This window comes from Lycorma delicatula, chromosome 7, assembly GCF_047948215.1.
Source record: "Lycorma delicatula isolate Av1 chromosome 7, ASM4794821v1, whole genome shotgun sequence".
NCBI classification, from domain to species: domain Eukaryota; kingdom Metazoa; phylum Arthropoda; class Insecta; order Hemiptera; family Fulgoridae; genus Lycorma; species Lycorma delicatula.
In genome coordinates this window covers 59639802-59657427 of record NC_134461.1, presented here as the reverse complement: position 1 = coordinate 59657427, position 17626 = coordinate 59639802, and the positions used below count along the sequence as shown (strand labels likewise).

At 28.4% G+C, this 17626-nt stretch overlaps 1 protein-coding gene across 1 annotated transcript; it reads left to right on the top strand.

Annotated features, from left to right (window-relative positions):
- Window positions 1-2350: 2350 nt before the first annotated feature.
- Window positions 2351-9821, top strand: LOC142328299 (cytochrome P450 4C1-like). Its single transcript, XM_075372005.1, has 5 exons — window positions 2351-2354; window positions 3208-3308; window positions 3803-4040; window positions 8105-8284; window positions 9663-9821. The coding sequence occupies exons 1-5, from the start codon at window positions 2351-2353 to the stop codon at window positions 9818-9820; spliced, it is 681 nt and encodes a 226-aa protein (XP_075228120.1). The 3' UTR covers window position 9821.
- Window positions 9822-17626: the final 7805 nt, after the last annotated feature.

Here is a 17626-nt window from a genome sequence, read left to right as displayed (position 1 = left end):
AAGGATCATCAAAGTATTACCTCAATAACGAAATTGCTTTAAAAAATGATTGAAAATGCTGTGCGGTGTACAAGCTTCATATCAATATCACTATTTTTTCTGTTTAGCCTCCGGATCGACCGTAAGGTACTCCTTCATAGGATGGAATACTCATGAATGTACTCAGATCGACCATTCCTAAAATGTGTGGTTAATTGAAACCTAACCACATAAGAACACCAGCATTCACGATCTAGTATCAAAATATCAGTACCTAGATTTATCAGTCAGTTATTTACTATAAAAAAGTGTGTAAGTTTTGTTATTTTACTTTGCTTGAGTAAACGAACGATATTTTTTTGTATTGTTCATTCACAATACCAGCAGAGATATTATATTAAAAACTATACTGTTTGCAACTATGATATGATGTCATAATTTTACATTTCACATTTTAAATTAATAAAAGTGTTTGTTAAGTTATTTGAAGTTTTATATTTCACATTCAGGTACACAAATGAACGTCAAGACTTCTGAGCAGATAGATAACACTTCAGATTTTGCAAGATATGTATTGCGGTAAGTAATGCAAGTTAATTTATTTGAATTTAAGAAATATAATTATAATTATAGAAATATTAATTTTACAGTAAAAACTTCTTAAATTACTTTTATTCCGACGTACACACTCAACAATTACTACCTCCACACATATACAATATAAATTTATTTAAATACATCTATTTTATGATGGTTATTCTAAGATGTAAATACGTTAAAAGAACGGAATACCATTAAAAATAGTTTAAAGATGAAAAGATACCTTTCTTAAAAACTATTGTAATCCGTAATTTAATTGAAACAAACGTTTCAAACAAAATATATTAACAAGGGAATCTGTTTAGAAGTTCAGTCACAACATCCGCTATTAATACAAAAAATGTTGTTTTTATATATTTATGTGGGAGAAGCGTGTCTCGTCTAGGACAGGGAAGTAGCCTGAAGGCCTAGGTTGCCCTAGCTCGCCCGTATGAATGAGCGGGGGATCGAGGTGTTACTGATGACGGCCTCTGGGACCCTCAAGGTTTGAGTCGCTGTCGCGGTGTGACGGAGAGCAGAGAAGTATGTCTGGAGCTGTGTAGTGTAGGGTTGTCGATAGCGTCCATAGGAGGACGAGAAAGGGGAACAGTCTTCTGCCACGACACCTGGGATCGACTGATGTTATACCATAAGGCGGTTCCGGTTGCTCCTGGGGTGTTTAAAACACAGAAGAAAAAAATATTAATAAGTTCTACATAGTAATAGGTAAAAGTAATACATAAATAAAAGTAGAATACATTTAGTTAATAAAACAAAAAAGTGACTCAAAAAATAAGAAAATATGCAATTTTAATCATAAATAAATGACGGGTTCTAGTTGTATATTTTTAACTCATCTAGTCATATTTGGATTGAATTTTAATTTATTAGGTTGTTTAGGAAAACTCATTAAAATAACTTTACTAGAATCTTATCGTACATTCTTATCGTACTAAAACGATATTTCTAAATTTTCCTTACTTTAAAAAGGGACTTTCCTGAATTAATTTTGAAATTATAGTTTGTTATTTGTTCTTTCGTTATCCAGAATTTAATCAAATTTATAAATTGATTAAAGATTCACTAATGAAAGAAAGGGTTTATAGCACTGAATCGTAATAAATGATAAATGGGATATTAAATAATGTAAGTTTAAGAAATTATTTTCTAAAAGAATTTGAAAATAAGACAAGAAATATTGATATATATTACTTACTTTTCCAGTTTGTGTAATGAATTATTATTAGGGATTTATATAAACTGTGTTATAAATTAGTTAAAATTAAGAATTTATTTTTTAAAGAAAACCCTTATTTTTATGAAATAATTAAATCTCATTTCAGGTCAGTGCGTATCATGAAAGAAAGATTCTTTAAATTATATCTTCAACCAGATATTCTATATTGTATGACAGAACGTTCAAAACAGTGCAAGAAATATGTTCAACATTTGCATAAATTTGTGAAAAAGGTATTCATAATCTTATAACATTAAAAAAAACTAAAAAAACTTCTTTCTTATAATCCATTTCCGAAGATACGTCGTTCTATAAACTATCATAGTTGTCCTAAGTAAACACCCGATTTTCACTACATATTTTACATAATTTTTTTTTTTTACTTCTATTTATCAAACGCTGTATGTACAAAATTTTCACTAGGAAATTTGGATTTTTTCAATTATTACAATAAAATATATATATATATTGTGTTTTTAAAATGTTTGAAAATTATCTTACGGTTACGATTTTTTTTTAGATAATTCAGAAACGTAAATTGGCACGGAAAGAAGAATGTGTAAAGTTGGATTCCAATATTGGTAAATTCTGTAAAATAATTTATTATGCATGCTAGTACTGCTACAAAATATACCAAAAAAAAAAAATACATTTGAATTTTATGTCTGACCTTCTATAACGTATATTAAGCTTGACTATAGCTTTTGTCTAATTATTTAATAAAAAAATACTACGATTACTTGCTTAGAGTAAGTTATAGTAGATTCTCTGATAAACCAGTAATGTAAATATTTATTTTAATATTAATATATAACTTTGAACGAAATTGAAGATTTCGAGAAGGGTAAATATTAGTGAAAAAGTTTTACTTTTTTCTCAAGAAATAAATGGTTTCTTTAATATTTGGTAAAGGTTTTTTAATACTTATTTTTCCCTTCACCAAACGTTTTTCTAACGCTACAAATCATATTTTGGTACTTTAAAAATCATGTTCACAGTTTTCAGTTTTTGTGTTCTAAAATTCTCCTTCATCTTTTACTATTTATATATCGTACGATTTTAAAATACTTACAGAAGCAGAAGGACTAGATTTAATCTACTGGTAAAACTAATTATCTATTCTTAGGTTCTTAAAATAACGTATGAATTTTGCATTCACAATTCCTTGAACTGGCAAGAGACAATAATGAGCATAAACAATTATAAACCTGAAATCATCGCTTAACAAAGTGGAAATTAAGTATAAATATAATTTCAATGTTTCTGGCAGAGCGTTGAGAAACTATTTTAAAGAATTAAATTTAAGTTTGTTAAGAAGTGGATATTTATTTTACTCATTTTGTAGTTATAAAAATAAATATATAAAAAAATAATTTGTTTTATTAATAATTAACTTTGTAATCTTTTTTCAGTTGAAGAAAAGAAAAGAGTTTTTCTCGATGCAATTCTAGATCACTTCAAAGATCTATCTGATGATCAATTAGTTAATAAAATTACAGATGTGTTTGTTGCTGTAAGTACAAAATACTTAATAATTACCTCAAATGTAAAGATTTTACACAATTATAAGTTAGCAAATCTGGCGATAACAATAACTAATTATTATTGTAATGTACTCATCATATAACGATGGTAATGAAATATTCGAAAAAAGAAAGCTGCACTATATATGATGTCTCAGAATGTTTTATGACATACGGCAAGGCCTGTTTCTTTTAAGTTACGTCGTTAAGTCAAACTAAAATTTGGCGTTCTTTCCAATATTTCAATATTTTATTATAAATTGGTCGTAATAATATTAAGGGTAATAAAATAAAGTAATAAAATATTTATCTAAAATGACCTTATAATCTCAAATTGATGGTTTATATATCATCATGTCTGAGATGGCTATTGCGTGTATATGTAGTATTAAATCATTTTCATAATAAAAACAGTCATAAAAAGCTGAGGTTTTGTCCTTAATTTTTGGTTTTAAAACTTCAAATTTGTTAAACTATATTTCAGGGATCTGACACGACAGCAATAGCAGTAAGTTACGCTTTGATGATTCTGGGAATATACAAAGATAAACAAGAAATTGTGTACAAAGAAATAGTAGATGCCATAGGTGAAAGCAATGAAGATATAACGTACATTGATCTTCCTAAGTTACGGTATTTGGAAATGGTTCTTAAAGAGGTTTTGCGCCATTATTCAATTCAATTTATTGTTCGTAGACTTGAAAAAGATACGTATATAGATGGTGAGTTTTAGTATGTATTCTATTTACATATTTTACTTTAACATCACACTTGAATGCGACATTTTACGTGCGCGTAGATATAAGCGTAATTATATTCATCGGAATAAAAAAATATTCAATTCACCTGGTTTCTTATTCTAAAGGCTTACAGTCTAAGTGATCTGTTCACGTAGATTTTTATTTTGTTATTTGATTTCTTTAGTTGTGATAATAATTTAAAAAATAATATTTTTTTTACTTTTACCAACAAATATAAAAAGTAAATAATTAACTTATCGTTGTTAATTAATTCTTCTTAAAAAGAATTTTTGAGTTACTTTTTTTTAGCATTGCGCGAGCATAAAAAGGAAAAAAACAGTAATTAATCGCAATTGACCGGTATTTGATAACTTAAATACAACATTTAAATATCTACTATATAATAATAATTATAATAATGGAAACATATTTTGGAAAACATACTTTATATACTTTTATGTAAACAAAAATTAATGGATTTGAAGAATTGAACTCATTTTATAAAAATTTTTTTTGCTTATCCAGTCAAATATGATTTATAAAAAATACTACTGAAAATCTACCAAGGATTTTTTTCTTTTAATTAAACTTCACCTCTCTGTAAACAAATATGCAACATTGAATTTATCAATTATTAATAAGAAAAGATTATTACACAGCAGCATGATGTGAAGCGCAGGAAATATGTATATGTGGTGAGAAAACAAATGAGGGGGACCCATGTAAAGACCCTCCGACCTGCGTTAACTGTAAAGGGCATCACAATTGTCGTTCAAGAAACTGTCCTACATATAAATTAGAAACAGCGATTCAGGAAGTTAAAACGCTTCAGAAGTCAGTTATCCTGAAGCAAAGAAAATTGTTAATCAACATACACCACGACCACCGACTTCTTACGCAGAAGCAGTGGCTGCCCCTTCCACATCTAAAATTAATGTGGAGCAGTTGCTTAACACGATGGCTCCATGTATTGCGACGATGATTGAAAGAATCATAGATTCAAAGATTGAGTCGACTCATCAGAGAAAACAAAGTAAAGATGAGAAGGCTCATCCCCGGACTGACGCCGTTGACACGAGAGACCCACCAGCTCAGTTTAAATCACCAGCTAACCCTGCGATTACTAAGCCACCAACTGAAGTAAGAACAAAAAATCTTGACTTATCTAGCAAAGAGAAACGGATCACTTCGTCGTCTAGTCACAAGCTTAAAGTAATTGTGACAAGAAAATCTGAATCTTCGGTAATGGAGGTACAAGTTTAACCATTAGTACCATAAGTACAAAACCACCAGACGTGGAGAATATAAAACCTGTACCAATAGAGCCTCCAAAAGCACAAAGATAAGATCAGCTTCGGTGAGAGCATCTATTTCAGCTGGACCCAGTATTGCAGTAGAGATAGAGTCCGGCTCATCCGCCGCGGAGACATCATCGCTTATTAGTTTAGATTCCCTAGCAAAGATGCTAACAGCACCGACGAAACCTTCATCAACTCACGTCAGCCGCAGAACGTCACTGGCATCCGAAATAGAGGAAGACGATGCCATGTCTGAGGCCTCAGATACGCTGTCATCAGAGGTTGAGGCCGTCAGAAGAATGGAGAAACGGGGAAAGAAAGGATGGGCGAAAGGAAAGCCTAGAAAGTAATATTCTGGATTCGTAGAAGAACGTAAATTTTTTAACATTTTTGATTCATAGAAATGTGAGTAATTAAACCTTTTTTTTATTTTTTTTTTTTGAAGTGGGATAGGGCTAATGACCATAGTAGTCGATGCCCCTAAAAACCTCAAAAAAAAAAGTAATAATAAAAAATAATTACTGTTAGGAGTTCATTCTTACATATTTCTACTTTCAATCTTTTTTATTGTTGACTAATGCTTTATGAAATGATTTTCAATTGGCATTCAATAGACATTTCTTCTCACTGTTTGGGAATATGAATATGAATAAGAATTTTCTATACATTTTGAGGTATAACGTGTACGAAAATACCAATCTTTAAACTGCTATGTGTTTCCTTATATGTTTTTACATACGATTATATTTATACATCTATGTATAAAATCTTGTGATGCAAAAACCTAAAAAACTACTTCGTTAATTTTAGTGAAATTTAGATGTGCTGTAGAAATGTATCTGAAGTTGTCCATGTGAAAATTTGATGAAGATTGCTCATTTCGTTTGGGACGAGTCAATCAAGTAAATGAATATTAAACTAAACTAACAAAATACTAAAATCAAATTAAATTATAGCCGGCTCTCTTGCACAGAATTAGGCAAGAATTGTTTTATCTTGTGCCGCTACATAAAAAATATTCCTGTAGTTGGTTCGGAATTACTTTTTTATCTCCCTTTCATTGCGTTGAAAACTGATAGAATAAGTTCACGTTGGAGCGCGTTTATTAGGTCATATAATATCGTAATTACAGTTTATTTTTTTTTTTTTTAGTAGTGTATTGTAGTATATTGCAAATTAACAATTTTTCTTAGCTTCAATCAAATACGTTAATACTTATTAATTAAATTTATCATTATTTGATATATTAGAAGTAATTAAATTTTTTGGTGTTTACGGTTTTCTCATTTGTGTATAATGTTCAAAAATTTATGATTGAGGTTGACTGCATTCATTCCTTTTGAAAAAAATACAATCTTCTTCTTTCCTTTGATGATTTCTCACCTTAAATTTTTTATTATGTTTCATTTTGTCCTTCTAATGTTTTACAACTCTCATTTCTTATTTTCAGCTGCCGTAGTCATCGTAATGTACATGATATATTTTTGTCTTCTGCCAACTATTATAAAGATCTTAATGTGGTCTTCAATAAAAATGTGGATAAACAAATTTTTTTCTATTACATTCTCTTTAGTTCTCATAGCAATTGTTCATGTATAAATAATTTCAAACTAGAGTTTGTCCTTTGTTTTTGAGTTTTTTGTATTCATACAATTACAATTAAATGTTTTTTTAAAATAATATGTAACTGGAGGAAGAAGCTAAGAGATCCACTTATTTGCCAACTTCTTACACAAATATTATGGTAAAATACTCGATTACTATTGGTGAACCCTGAAATTTTAATTTTGACCATTTTTTAAACACCGCTAACCCAAATTTTTCGATAATTATCTTACCACTTTCCATGATTCAAATTTTATTATTATTAAAATATTTTGTTCTTTTAAAGGTTTTTATACTTAGAATACAAAAATATAGGTAAAGTAAGTAGAATTTTAACAATTTTATTATTTTGCAATAGGATATTATGCAATATTTTTACTCAGAAGAAAATATTTTATTTTTGGGTTTCCATCTGGAAGACAAAACACTTTTTTTTATATATATTTAAACTGCCTAATAATTACTTAATAATAAGAGCATGCAACAGTTGTTATGGTTTTCTCACAGGTAAAAAGAAGTCTACTTGATATTTTTAATAACAAGTTATAAGGTTGTTTTCAGCTAAAATATCGTAAAATGTTTCATTAAAATTTCGGTAATTGAAATTTACTTTTAACGGTTTGCAAGGAGAAAAATATATTTCAATTTTCTAATCATTTGTTGGAGGTATTATCAGCTATGACCACTTTATTTAAGTTTAGAACAAACTCATTGCAGTCATGCTAAAAGTTGATTTATTTGTTTTTTCTCAAATAATATATATTTTTTGTATTTATAAAATAAGGGGGAATTTCTAATTATTTTTCAACCCAGCTGATTGAATCCTGATTTACTCTCTTCAGATAGTATTATTTACATTTCGATGTAATGGGCTACAAAGTCGTTGTTGGACATTCATTCATACCACATGCCAAGATAAAAACATTATTCTGCATTAATTTACGTGTAATTTTATTATTACAAAAGAAGAATACTAGAAAATATGAGCGATTATTAAAATAATTATTCTCCCATACTTGTGAGTAGTATAAATAAAGACTGAAATATTATAACCCTAATACATTTCCTTTTGTTAAAACTTAGCTGTTATTTTTTTCATTTTTACTAAGAACAGCTGAATGAATTTACAGTTTATTGTTTTAGATAATATTAAACTTCCAGCTGGTACGTCAACATATATATGTATTTATGGAGTACATAGAGATCGTAGATTTTGGAAACATCCAGACGATTTCTATCCAGAACACTTTCTACCAGAAGAAGTTGAGAAAAGACCGAAGTACAGTTATATTCCGTTCAGCATGGGTCCTAGAAATTGTCCCGGTAATCATAAAAGTATATTGAATTGTTAGTTATATTATATTCGATTATACTTTACTTGTCGTTTGCGACATCATTTTGTCTTATCAATAGAATAGAATTTTTCTTAATATAATTATTGGACGGAAGAATGTACGATTTTTGTTTTGCGTATTTCATTTATACACTTCAAAATGGAATTTTTGAAAAAATATATACGAATATTATATAACAATACGCACAGCAACTAGAAATGTCCATATTTAATTTCATTATATTTTTAATATATATATATGTATATATAATTTTGTTTAAATCACTACTGTTCTTGTTACTGTTAGATTTTGAAGCGATCATGTGTAAGAGTTCAGAACTAAATAATGACTCCTCAGGTGTAATAAATTTTGTTAGAAAACTGACCATTTAGTGAAATAACCAATTGCGTTCTCTTTGAAAAAATTGTAGATTTCAATATTACAGTAATATTTAAAAACTGAAAACACCTGTTTGTTCAATTTCATTTTAGGACGCTTTTTGTACTGGTTCCCGTTTACAGGCATCACAGCATTTGTAGGTAAGGTTTTACTACCAGATAATATAGATCATACATATTATATCATTCATTTAGGTCATACATATTACCAGATAAAATTTGTAATTTATGCCACAAATATGTATATGCAATCGATGAAATAAAACAATAACTGTTTTTAGAGCGATTTCTTAATATTTCAATTTTATTGGTTTATAGTTGAAAAAAATTAAATAAGTTTTTTAAAAAAAATATTATTTCCATTTAATTATTTTTATTAAAATATTTAATATGTTTTAATTATCTCCGACGATAAGAATCATTCATTTTGGCGCACAAATGTTCTTTTGATATTGTATTTTATTTTGCTGCATATGATATGTACCCCGCATAGTACATATAAAAACAGTAAATGTAAATCATATGCGTGCTAGTAAATAGAATATTTGGTATTAAACTCTATTTGGTTTCATAATCAAATATTGAAATTTCGTTAACAAAGAAATGCTTTTGAAATGTATGTGGTACAATTCAGGATGTGTTTCAGTTGGATCGCAGAGTGTGAAAATATCAAAGTATATTAAAACGCGCAAAACTTTTATGAAAGCACAAACGTGTGAGTTTAACATATGCTGCTACCATTTTTACAAAACTAGTGAAATGTCAAACTAAATTGATCTCTTATTTTTAGTTTTTTTTTTGTTGAGATTATCTGTGGATAATTTTTATGAATGAAATGACGTATCTCAGATCAAGTGACATAAAATGAATAACCTAGGAAGTCGAACAACTTCAACATTTTTTTATTTATTAAGTATGAAGATAATAACTTTTTAGATTAAAAAGGTAATCCAAATAATTTTGTTTCAGCATATGCGTTTGCAATGATGTCAATGAAAATTGTAGTTGCAACTGTAATAAAAAACTACAAAATTCATTCAGATGTCGATTTGAAAAATCTACAATTCAACAATACTTTTATGATGGACTCTAAAAACGGTTACCCTGTTCAGATTTCAAGGAGATAGAAGTATTCTTTGCACTTTGTAACTAGGGCTATATCATTACCAGTTTACTAAGACAATACATTTTTTTTGTCAATTTTAAATCTTTAAATTATTATTATTAATATTATTTGAATTTTATCGATAAAAATCCAAATTAAATGTAAAAAAAAAAGGGTAAGGTTTATAAATATTTGTTACGCAAGATAAAAAAATACTGACTTATTTATTTTAGTACGTATGTTTCTTTCCAGTTAATTATATATTAATAACATTTTTCATTCATTGTTTTAATTTTGATCATATATATTTACCTTTACTCCTCATAAAACCAAACTTACTCAACCTTCATCAACACCAGGTTTTCCGATACACAGCAAATATTTTTAAATCGCCTTCAACTAATAACTACACTTGCTCAAAATAATATTGCTGTAAAAACAATATCAATCTAAGAAAAAACCTTAAAATAAAAGTGAAATTATATAGCCTTCTAAAGATTAATTAATATTCTGCTTTTAAACCTTATATACATGGACAATATACTCGTGTTATATCTTAACACTGATCACCTGTGTAACACACTATAATTTTTAAAAGACTGCTTCAAATATTTTTTTTTCAATAACCCTGATTCTTATACCAAAATTTGTCTTTTAGTTTATACTTAAGTATATGCAAAAATTGTTATTAAATTTTCATAATAAATATATAGCAATAATAACCGATAATGCAATTGTAAGAATTTTTATTTAAATTTTTTAGAGCTAATTTGAATGTAAACATTTATACAATAACATTATTTTGGTGGAAACTAAAAATTAAAATTAAATTATTAACAGAAAAATAATTTAATTCAATGAAATCTATATTAATAAAAATATTCCATGGCAGGAAAAGTGAATGAAATTATAATATTAAATTAATAAAATTCCTTATCTCAATAAGAGTGTAATATATACAACTTCTATCATCTTAACAAAAAACTATTTCATTATAATTTTATTCCTTCAAAGAAATACGATTTATTTTTTTCTCCAATGATAAATACAAATCATTTGGTTAAAATTCAATATATTTATATATATTATACTTTTTTATTACAGGTGTATTTACAGCTTTACATTTCTTCTGCGACTTTGACAAGAAATCCATTTTTACCATCTGATTTTTTAACTATATCACAGTAGTCTACATAAAAGCAATGTAAAGCGATCATTACCTATGAAATCAAGCTCTTTTTTTCTACACACACTTTAAGATTACCTGGGATCTAATTTAGGATTTAAATAAACATGTCTTTGTTGTATTATAACTTTCTAAGTAAATGTCCTAATTAGATTATCAGTAACATATCCTGAAACCTTTATAATAAAAAAAGATTATTTTATTATTTGAGGATTTTCCAGAAAAACTAATCAAATCAAAAAGAAATAAATGCTTAGGATTATAACATACAGTATCAAAGAAGGAAAAAGGCTGTTTAGATAATTTTACACTAGCGTCGTTAATTTTCTTCTCATTAAAATTAATTATATACATTACTTTTATTAAATATATTTTAAGGAGAAATATTTTACATATTTGAAAAAAATTGTTAATGTTGGGCGTAATTCTAAAATTATCTTAATCTCAAACAGATATATTAAATACTAAAATTCTTTTACAAGATAAATTAAACGCTAATCAAAAATATTTGAAATTTCATTTCCTCAGATATAAATGCTCACGGTTGTGCCAATATAGCAGGATTCCATAATGCTGAAAAATATATTCTTTAGAGTGTTCATTTCTATGTTTACAAACCGGTCCTGCAACATTAAAATTTATGAATCACCTATTAAATTGTTTTCTTAAAAAAGGATCATGAATGTTTGTAAACGAAACCGAAGTAAAAACCTCACTTCTTGTGAAACTCGGCTTGACTGTTCAATCTCGAACGGATTCTCATGTTTCCGAAGGCAAACATTGTGATGTAAACCATTTCCGATTAAATAAAATTTTGTTTCATCATTAAACATTAACCACAGTAAGAGCCTATTGCCCTCGATATAAACTAAGAGCACGTAAAACAAACCATTATATATTCATTAAACATTCACACGAAGAGCGGTTGTACTGTTTGTAATCAATATGTGCCTGATTACGACTGGTAAATTTGCATTTTGCTATCACTGTAACTGAAATACAACCGTCTTCTTAACACACACTAAACACTCATATGAAGAATCACAATTTCTCAATTACCACGTTAAATCAACTTTTTTGTAAATTGCTGAAAAGAGTCTAGAATTCGTTGTACACTTTTCTCTAAAGGACGTGGTCACTGTGGACTCTTTCACTTTTATAAACATCCAGATTCTCCAAATTGATTATACCAGCGAGTAATATTTTTATATTATTGTTGATAAATCCTCAAACGAATTCGGAACTCACAGTCAGTTTTTATTACAATCTATGTCTTGCTACATCTTACAACACTGAACGGTTTGGGTTACCCAGAAGCCATTTTATTGAAGATGTTAAAGTGCGAAGCTAGCGTTTGTTTAAGGAAAAGTACCGGACGCCAGGATGGTATTCTAACTTAGGACACGCATATTCATGTAGTGCAAATGCTATACACTTGTCATGGAAGGTTGCACGGATTTATAGTTTTGAATTGAAGTCATTCTTTTTCATACATTCCGGTATTTATCACTTAAAGCTTACAAGTGACTTTATAGAAAAATCTATTTATTTTACGCAAAATAACTTTTGAGGAGGTAAGAGATATGGTTTCTAGAATAGTTAAATTTTTTTATTTTACTTATAATTATCTACTATTTTTACTGAATTTGGGTTTATTGCACTATGGATATCAGTTTTTGCAACATGACTCATCTGGAAAAGGTAGTATTTGATAGGCAACATTTGTATTTTACACGAAAGTGAGATAAATGATAGCTTACCTGAAAAGTAGTACTAAATTAATTATTTTTCACTTTAAGAATAATCCTTTTTTGGAAAAAAATAACGAAAACATTAATTCCTATAATAATACGGATATTATCATAAATATGAGTAACATTAAGGTCTTCTAAAATAAAAATGACAAAATTTTAAATTAATATTTCACAATCATTACATAACTAATTTTTCTTCCTATAAGAGTAATTTAAATGGAAGCAGAATGCTATGAAATTCCTCTAACTATGATTATACAAAAATGCATTGTAGACTACATCCAAAAGATACTGATTTAATCTAGATAAAACATCATAAACAATTCATCACCCTTTCATTAATCAACACTATTCTTCTTAAAAACAGTTTTTCAATAAACAGTTATCCGTATACCTTCAAATATTTTTTATTAAGTAGTATTCTAGAAACACTCCTTAAGTAATTAAAACGGTGAGGATGATATGTAGACTAAATGCAACAGTGGAAAAATTGAAATGATACACTAATCACAAAAAACTGCATTAAGAATTAGAAATACCTCTTTTAGGTTGTCGGTGCCTATCACGTTCATAATTATTTTTTGAAAATATTACTTTCTCCACAACCTAATGACTACGAAAACTCAAACGTTTTGTGCGATACAAAACAATCCAGTTATCTACTAGCCCGTTAATACTGTTTTCCCACCGATGAATAAACCTCATTGATAGTGTACCTGTGTTTTGCATCTTAAGCGATTTCTTTCATAAAAAAATTATGTAATTCGTAGTTCTGATAATGCAGTGTTTATATAAAATTGATATAAATGTATTAATATAATATAAAATTATAAATTAAAAAAAGTTAATAAATAAAACAGATTAGGAATTGAGTTTATTTTTTATTTTTCTTTAGAAATTGATGAATTTTGACCTATACAAAGGAATAGGTTCCTTTGGAGCCTAAAGAAAGAATAGGTTCTCATTCCTATCCTTCAATAATTTATTGTTAAATAATTGTAAAAATATAATGTCAACTAATTTATCCAGACGTTTTAGCGTTTGATAAATCAATATGACAATCACAATTACATATTTTTTAAAACTAATTTCGCTAATTAATATGTTTTAGTTCACCATTAATTATACTTGATCACCAACAGACATTAAATCGTTATTCTTGTTTACACGTATGAATGTTTATTACAACTTTAATAAACACAGATCGAATATGGAAAATGACGCGATACTTACGTAGACTATTTGCCACGCATATACACGTGATCCAGCTTAAAATGAAAAAAAAAAAATTAATTTTTCATGTTTTTTATATTTTTTAAATTAGTTATTCTAGTATACCGTACTTCTAACAGAGCTGGAAGATCTTACAACTTGTTAGGTCGTTTTTACGAGCAATAATCTATGTTTAATAAAATATGTTTAACCGGAGTTATAAAGAATCAACCCAGAGAATTTTGGAAAAATAGGATTTAATCTAAAGTTCATTTACTATATAATTATATATTTAATATATATATATATATATAAAAGAACATAATACCATATAACTATATATTGTATAATAACACAGCCTCCGTGGTGAGAGCGGTAGCGTCTCGGCCACTCATCCGGAGATGCTGGGTATGAATCCCGATCAAGCTCTGAATTTTTCATATGCTGAAAAATTCACTTTCCACCCACCCACAGGCTTCCCACTTCCCACCCACAGGCTTCAAGCGTATATGTCGATATCACCAAGTAAATAAAAAATAATAAGAAGAATAATAATAATGAAATCTTAATGATAAGAAAATAATTCAATTTTAAATAAAAAGTTGATTAAATATTATAATACAAGCAACATAATTTTATAGGGATATAAAATCACCTTATCAGGATATGCAAATTACTGCAAACTGAATAATCATATTAGTATGAGAAAGGAAAACTGTTTTTTCAAAAGAATCAGTCTGCTATTATAAAACATATGTGTTAAAATACGAAAGAAATCTTTAAATTATTTATGTTAACTTATGGCATTCCAGGATATAGATTGTTAACCCACCGGGTTGGTCTAGTGGTTAACGCGTCTTCCAAATCAGCTGATTTGGAAGTCGAAAGTTACAGCGTTCAAGTCCTAGTAAAGCCAGATATTTTTACATGGATTTGAATACTAGATCGTGGATACCGGTGTTCTTTGGTGGTTGGGTTTCAATTAACCACAAATCTCAGGAATGGTCGAACTGAGAATGTACAAGACTAACACTTCATTTACACTCATACATATCATCCTCATTCATCCTCTGAAGAATTATCTAAACGGTAGTTACCGGAGGCTAAACAAGAAAAAGAAGAAGAAGAGGATATAAATTGTTACTTGTAATGAAGGCTTAACAAATTGTAAAATCTTCCATCTATTGTAAAAATAAAAAAAAGAAATCGTATGAAACTTATGACGGAGTAATTCAAATCACTATAATACAATTGAACTCTCTATAATACGGTTTCTATATACCGTGATTAAAAGACATTGAGGTATTCTGTGATAATTAATGAAATTTTAAAAAAAGCAAAGTAAATTAACCTCACGGTTTTTTTTTATTCAGTTTATGGATTAAATTCATTTATCAGAAAAAAACCATGTAAACTTAATTTCTATAAAAAAAAAATTATAAATTATAAATAAAAATTCTTTAAAAATTATTATAAAGAACTTCTCCAGGTAAGTAAAAGCCCAGGAGTTATGGGTATTGACGTCGCAGGCTATTAACTAACGTCACATTCTGAAAAAATAAAATCACTGGTAGGATCTTCGGATGTAACAGTATATGGCAACCTTAGATTTTTAATAAAAAAAAAAACAAAAAAAAATTTCTTACCTTGAGATATTTAAATAAGACATTTACATAACACATACAGGAATTAGAGAGCCTTTAAATTGGCGTAAAACACGAAGAAGAAATAAAATATTAAACATACAATAAAATATAATTTACAAAAATTATTGGACAAACATTATGTAAATTTGAGAACTGCATGTTATGTGTAATGTGCCTTATCATAGAGGTTTCTCAGCCAAACATAACAGATACTGACTTTGTAGAAGGCTTACTTTATTTGCGTTAGTTATCCCTCGGCGTTTAGGTAAGTGACAATTTTTTCTGTTTGTCATTTTCTAAATAAGCGGTAATACTAATTCTTAGTGGGTAATTCTTTCTGAGGTTTTCATGTATTGTACACTCTTCCAGTAGATGGTTAACAAAAATTGTGTTATCACATACACTGCTAATTGATCTTTCTTTTCTTGTTAACAAATATGAATTTGTTATTCATATCTGACCTATCCTGAGTCTGGTCACCGCCACTTGTTCCATGTTAGTTAGTTTTGCATTGTTTCTTCATAAACGGAGTAAATGATTTCGCATGCAGTCTCATATTTAACCCTTTAAATTCATTACTCGACGTATTTCTGATGGTGTTAGACTAATATTAACGTCTGTAACCCGAATATAGATTATATTTATAATCTCACAAATTTTTGCCATACTGACATCTGCGCATTCATTTCCTGAGATATCAGCATGATCTGAATCCATTCAAACACACATCGTCATTCCATTCAGTTTTACACACACTGAATGGCCAGGATGTCTGCGATAAGGATCTTCAATGATCTTCAACGTTGTATTCCCAAATAGCAGTTAGTACGTTTAAAGAGTCGGAACATATAAGTAGTCTCTCTTTGAAGAAATTTTCCGTGCAGCAAAAGGATTCCTGTATAATAATAAGCTCTGCCATGTAAACACTGGCTATATCTGGCAGTTTCTACGAATGAACTTCACCGTTTATGTATATACAGCATTCAACATCATATTCAGTTTTAGAACCATCAGTATACATTTTTGTATGTACTTCACAGCAACTGGTGTTTGATGAAAATTCCTGTTAGTAATATTTGGTATTAAATAATACGTAGGAACATTTTTCAAGTTATCTGATACTATAATTGTTGTTCTAGGAAGTTCTAACATGCTTTCATGGTTCTGATCACTTCATTTAACTTATTTCATTTGAAAGTGAGATACGATCCGCCAATCCTTTAATAAATTGGACAGTTACACAGTTGCTGAGATATTAGATTTATTAACATCAAATATTAATACAATTATTATAATTTAACATGAAGTATTAGCATAGACTAAAAGTCCCTGTAGTACTCTTATTACTAGATTAGTATCTTCGTGAGATATACAAAAATTACAGATTTCTGATGTATCGTATAAATAAAAGTTAATAACAATTTAAATATCCCGTCTAGTTAAAGACAGTATAAACTGTTATAAAGCAGTATAAACTGCTTTATACTGGTTTCAAGTGGTAATTTCGACTTTACGGTGTAAAATATTGAGTTTTTACTATCAGATTATTTGGTAAATCATCATAAATGAAAAAGAAACAATCATACCCGAAAAAGATAAATAACATGAAGAAATATATCTCAAAAAAATATATATACTTGAATATGAAGAGTTAGTAAATGATAACAATAAGGAAAAATAAAATAATTAAGAGAAGATGATAAATAAAAAAAGGAAGAAATTGTTAAAACCAAAGAAATAATAAAATGATTAACAGAGGGCGATGAATTAAGAGGTAGAAAATTAAAAAAACGACCCTATTCATTGCCACCACAAAGTTATGCATTACGAGCCGTTGAAGTCATTCGACGACAATGGCCCTTCTCGCGGCTACAATAAGGTTAGTAATTACAACGAACTGTTGAAGCCAATCGACGACAAAAACAGCCATTTTCAGTGCTTCCATAAGGTTAGTAAGTGCCCCGTGCAGTCGAAGCCATTCGGCAGTAGGTATTATGTTGTCAAAGGTTAAGAAAATGATACTTCAATTT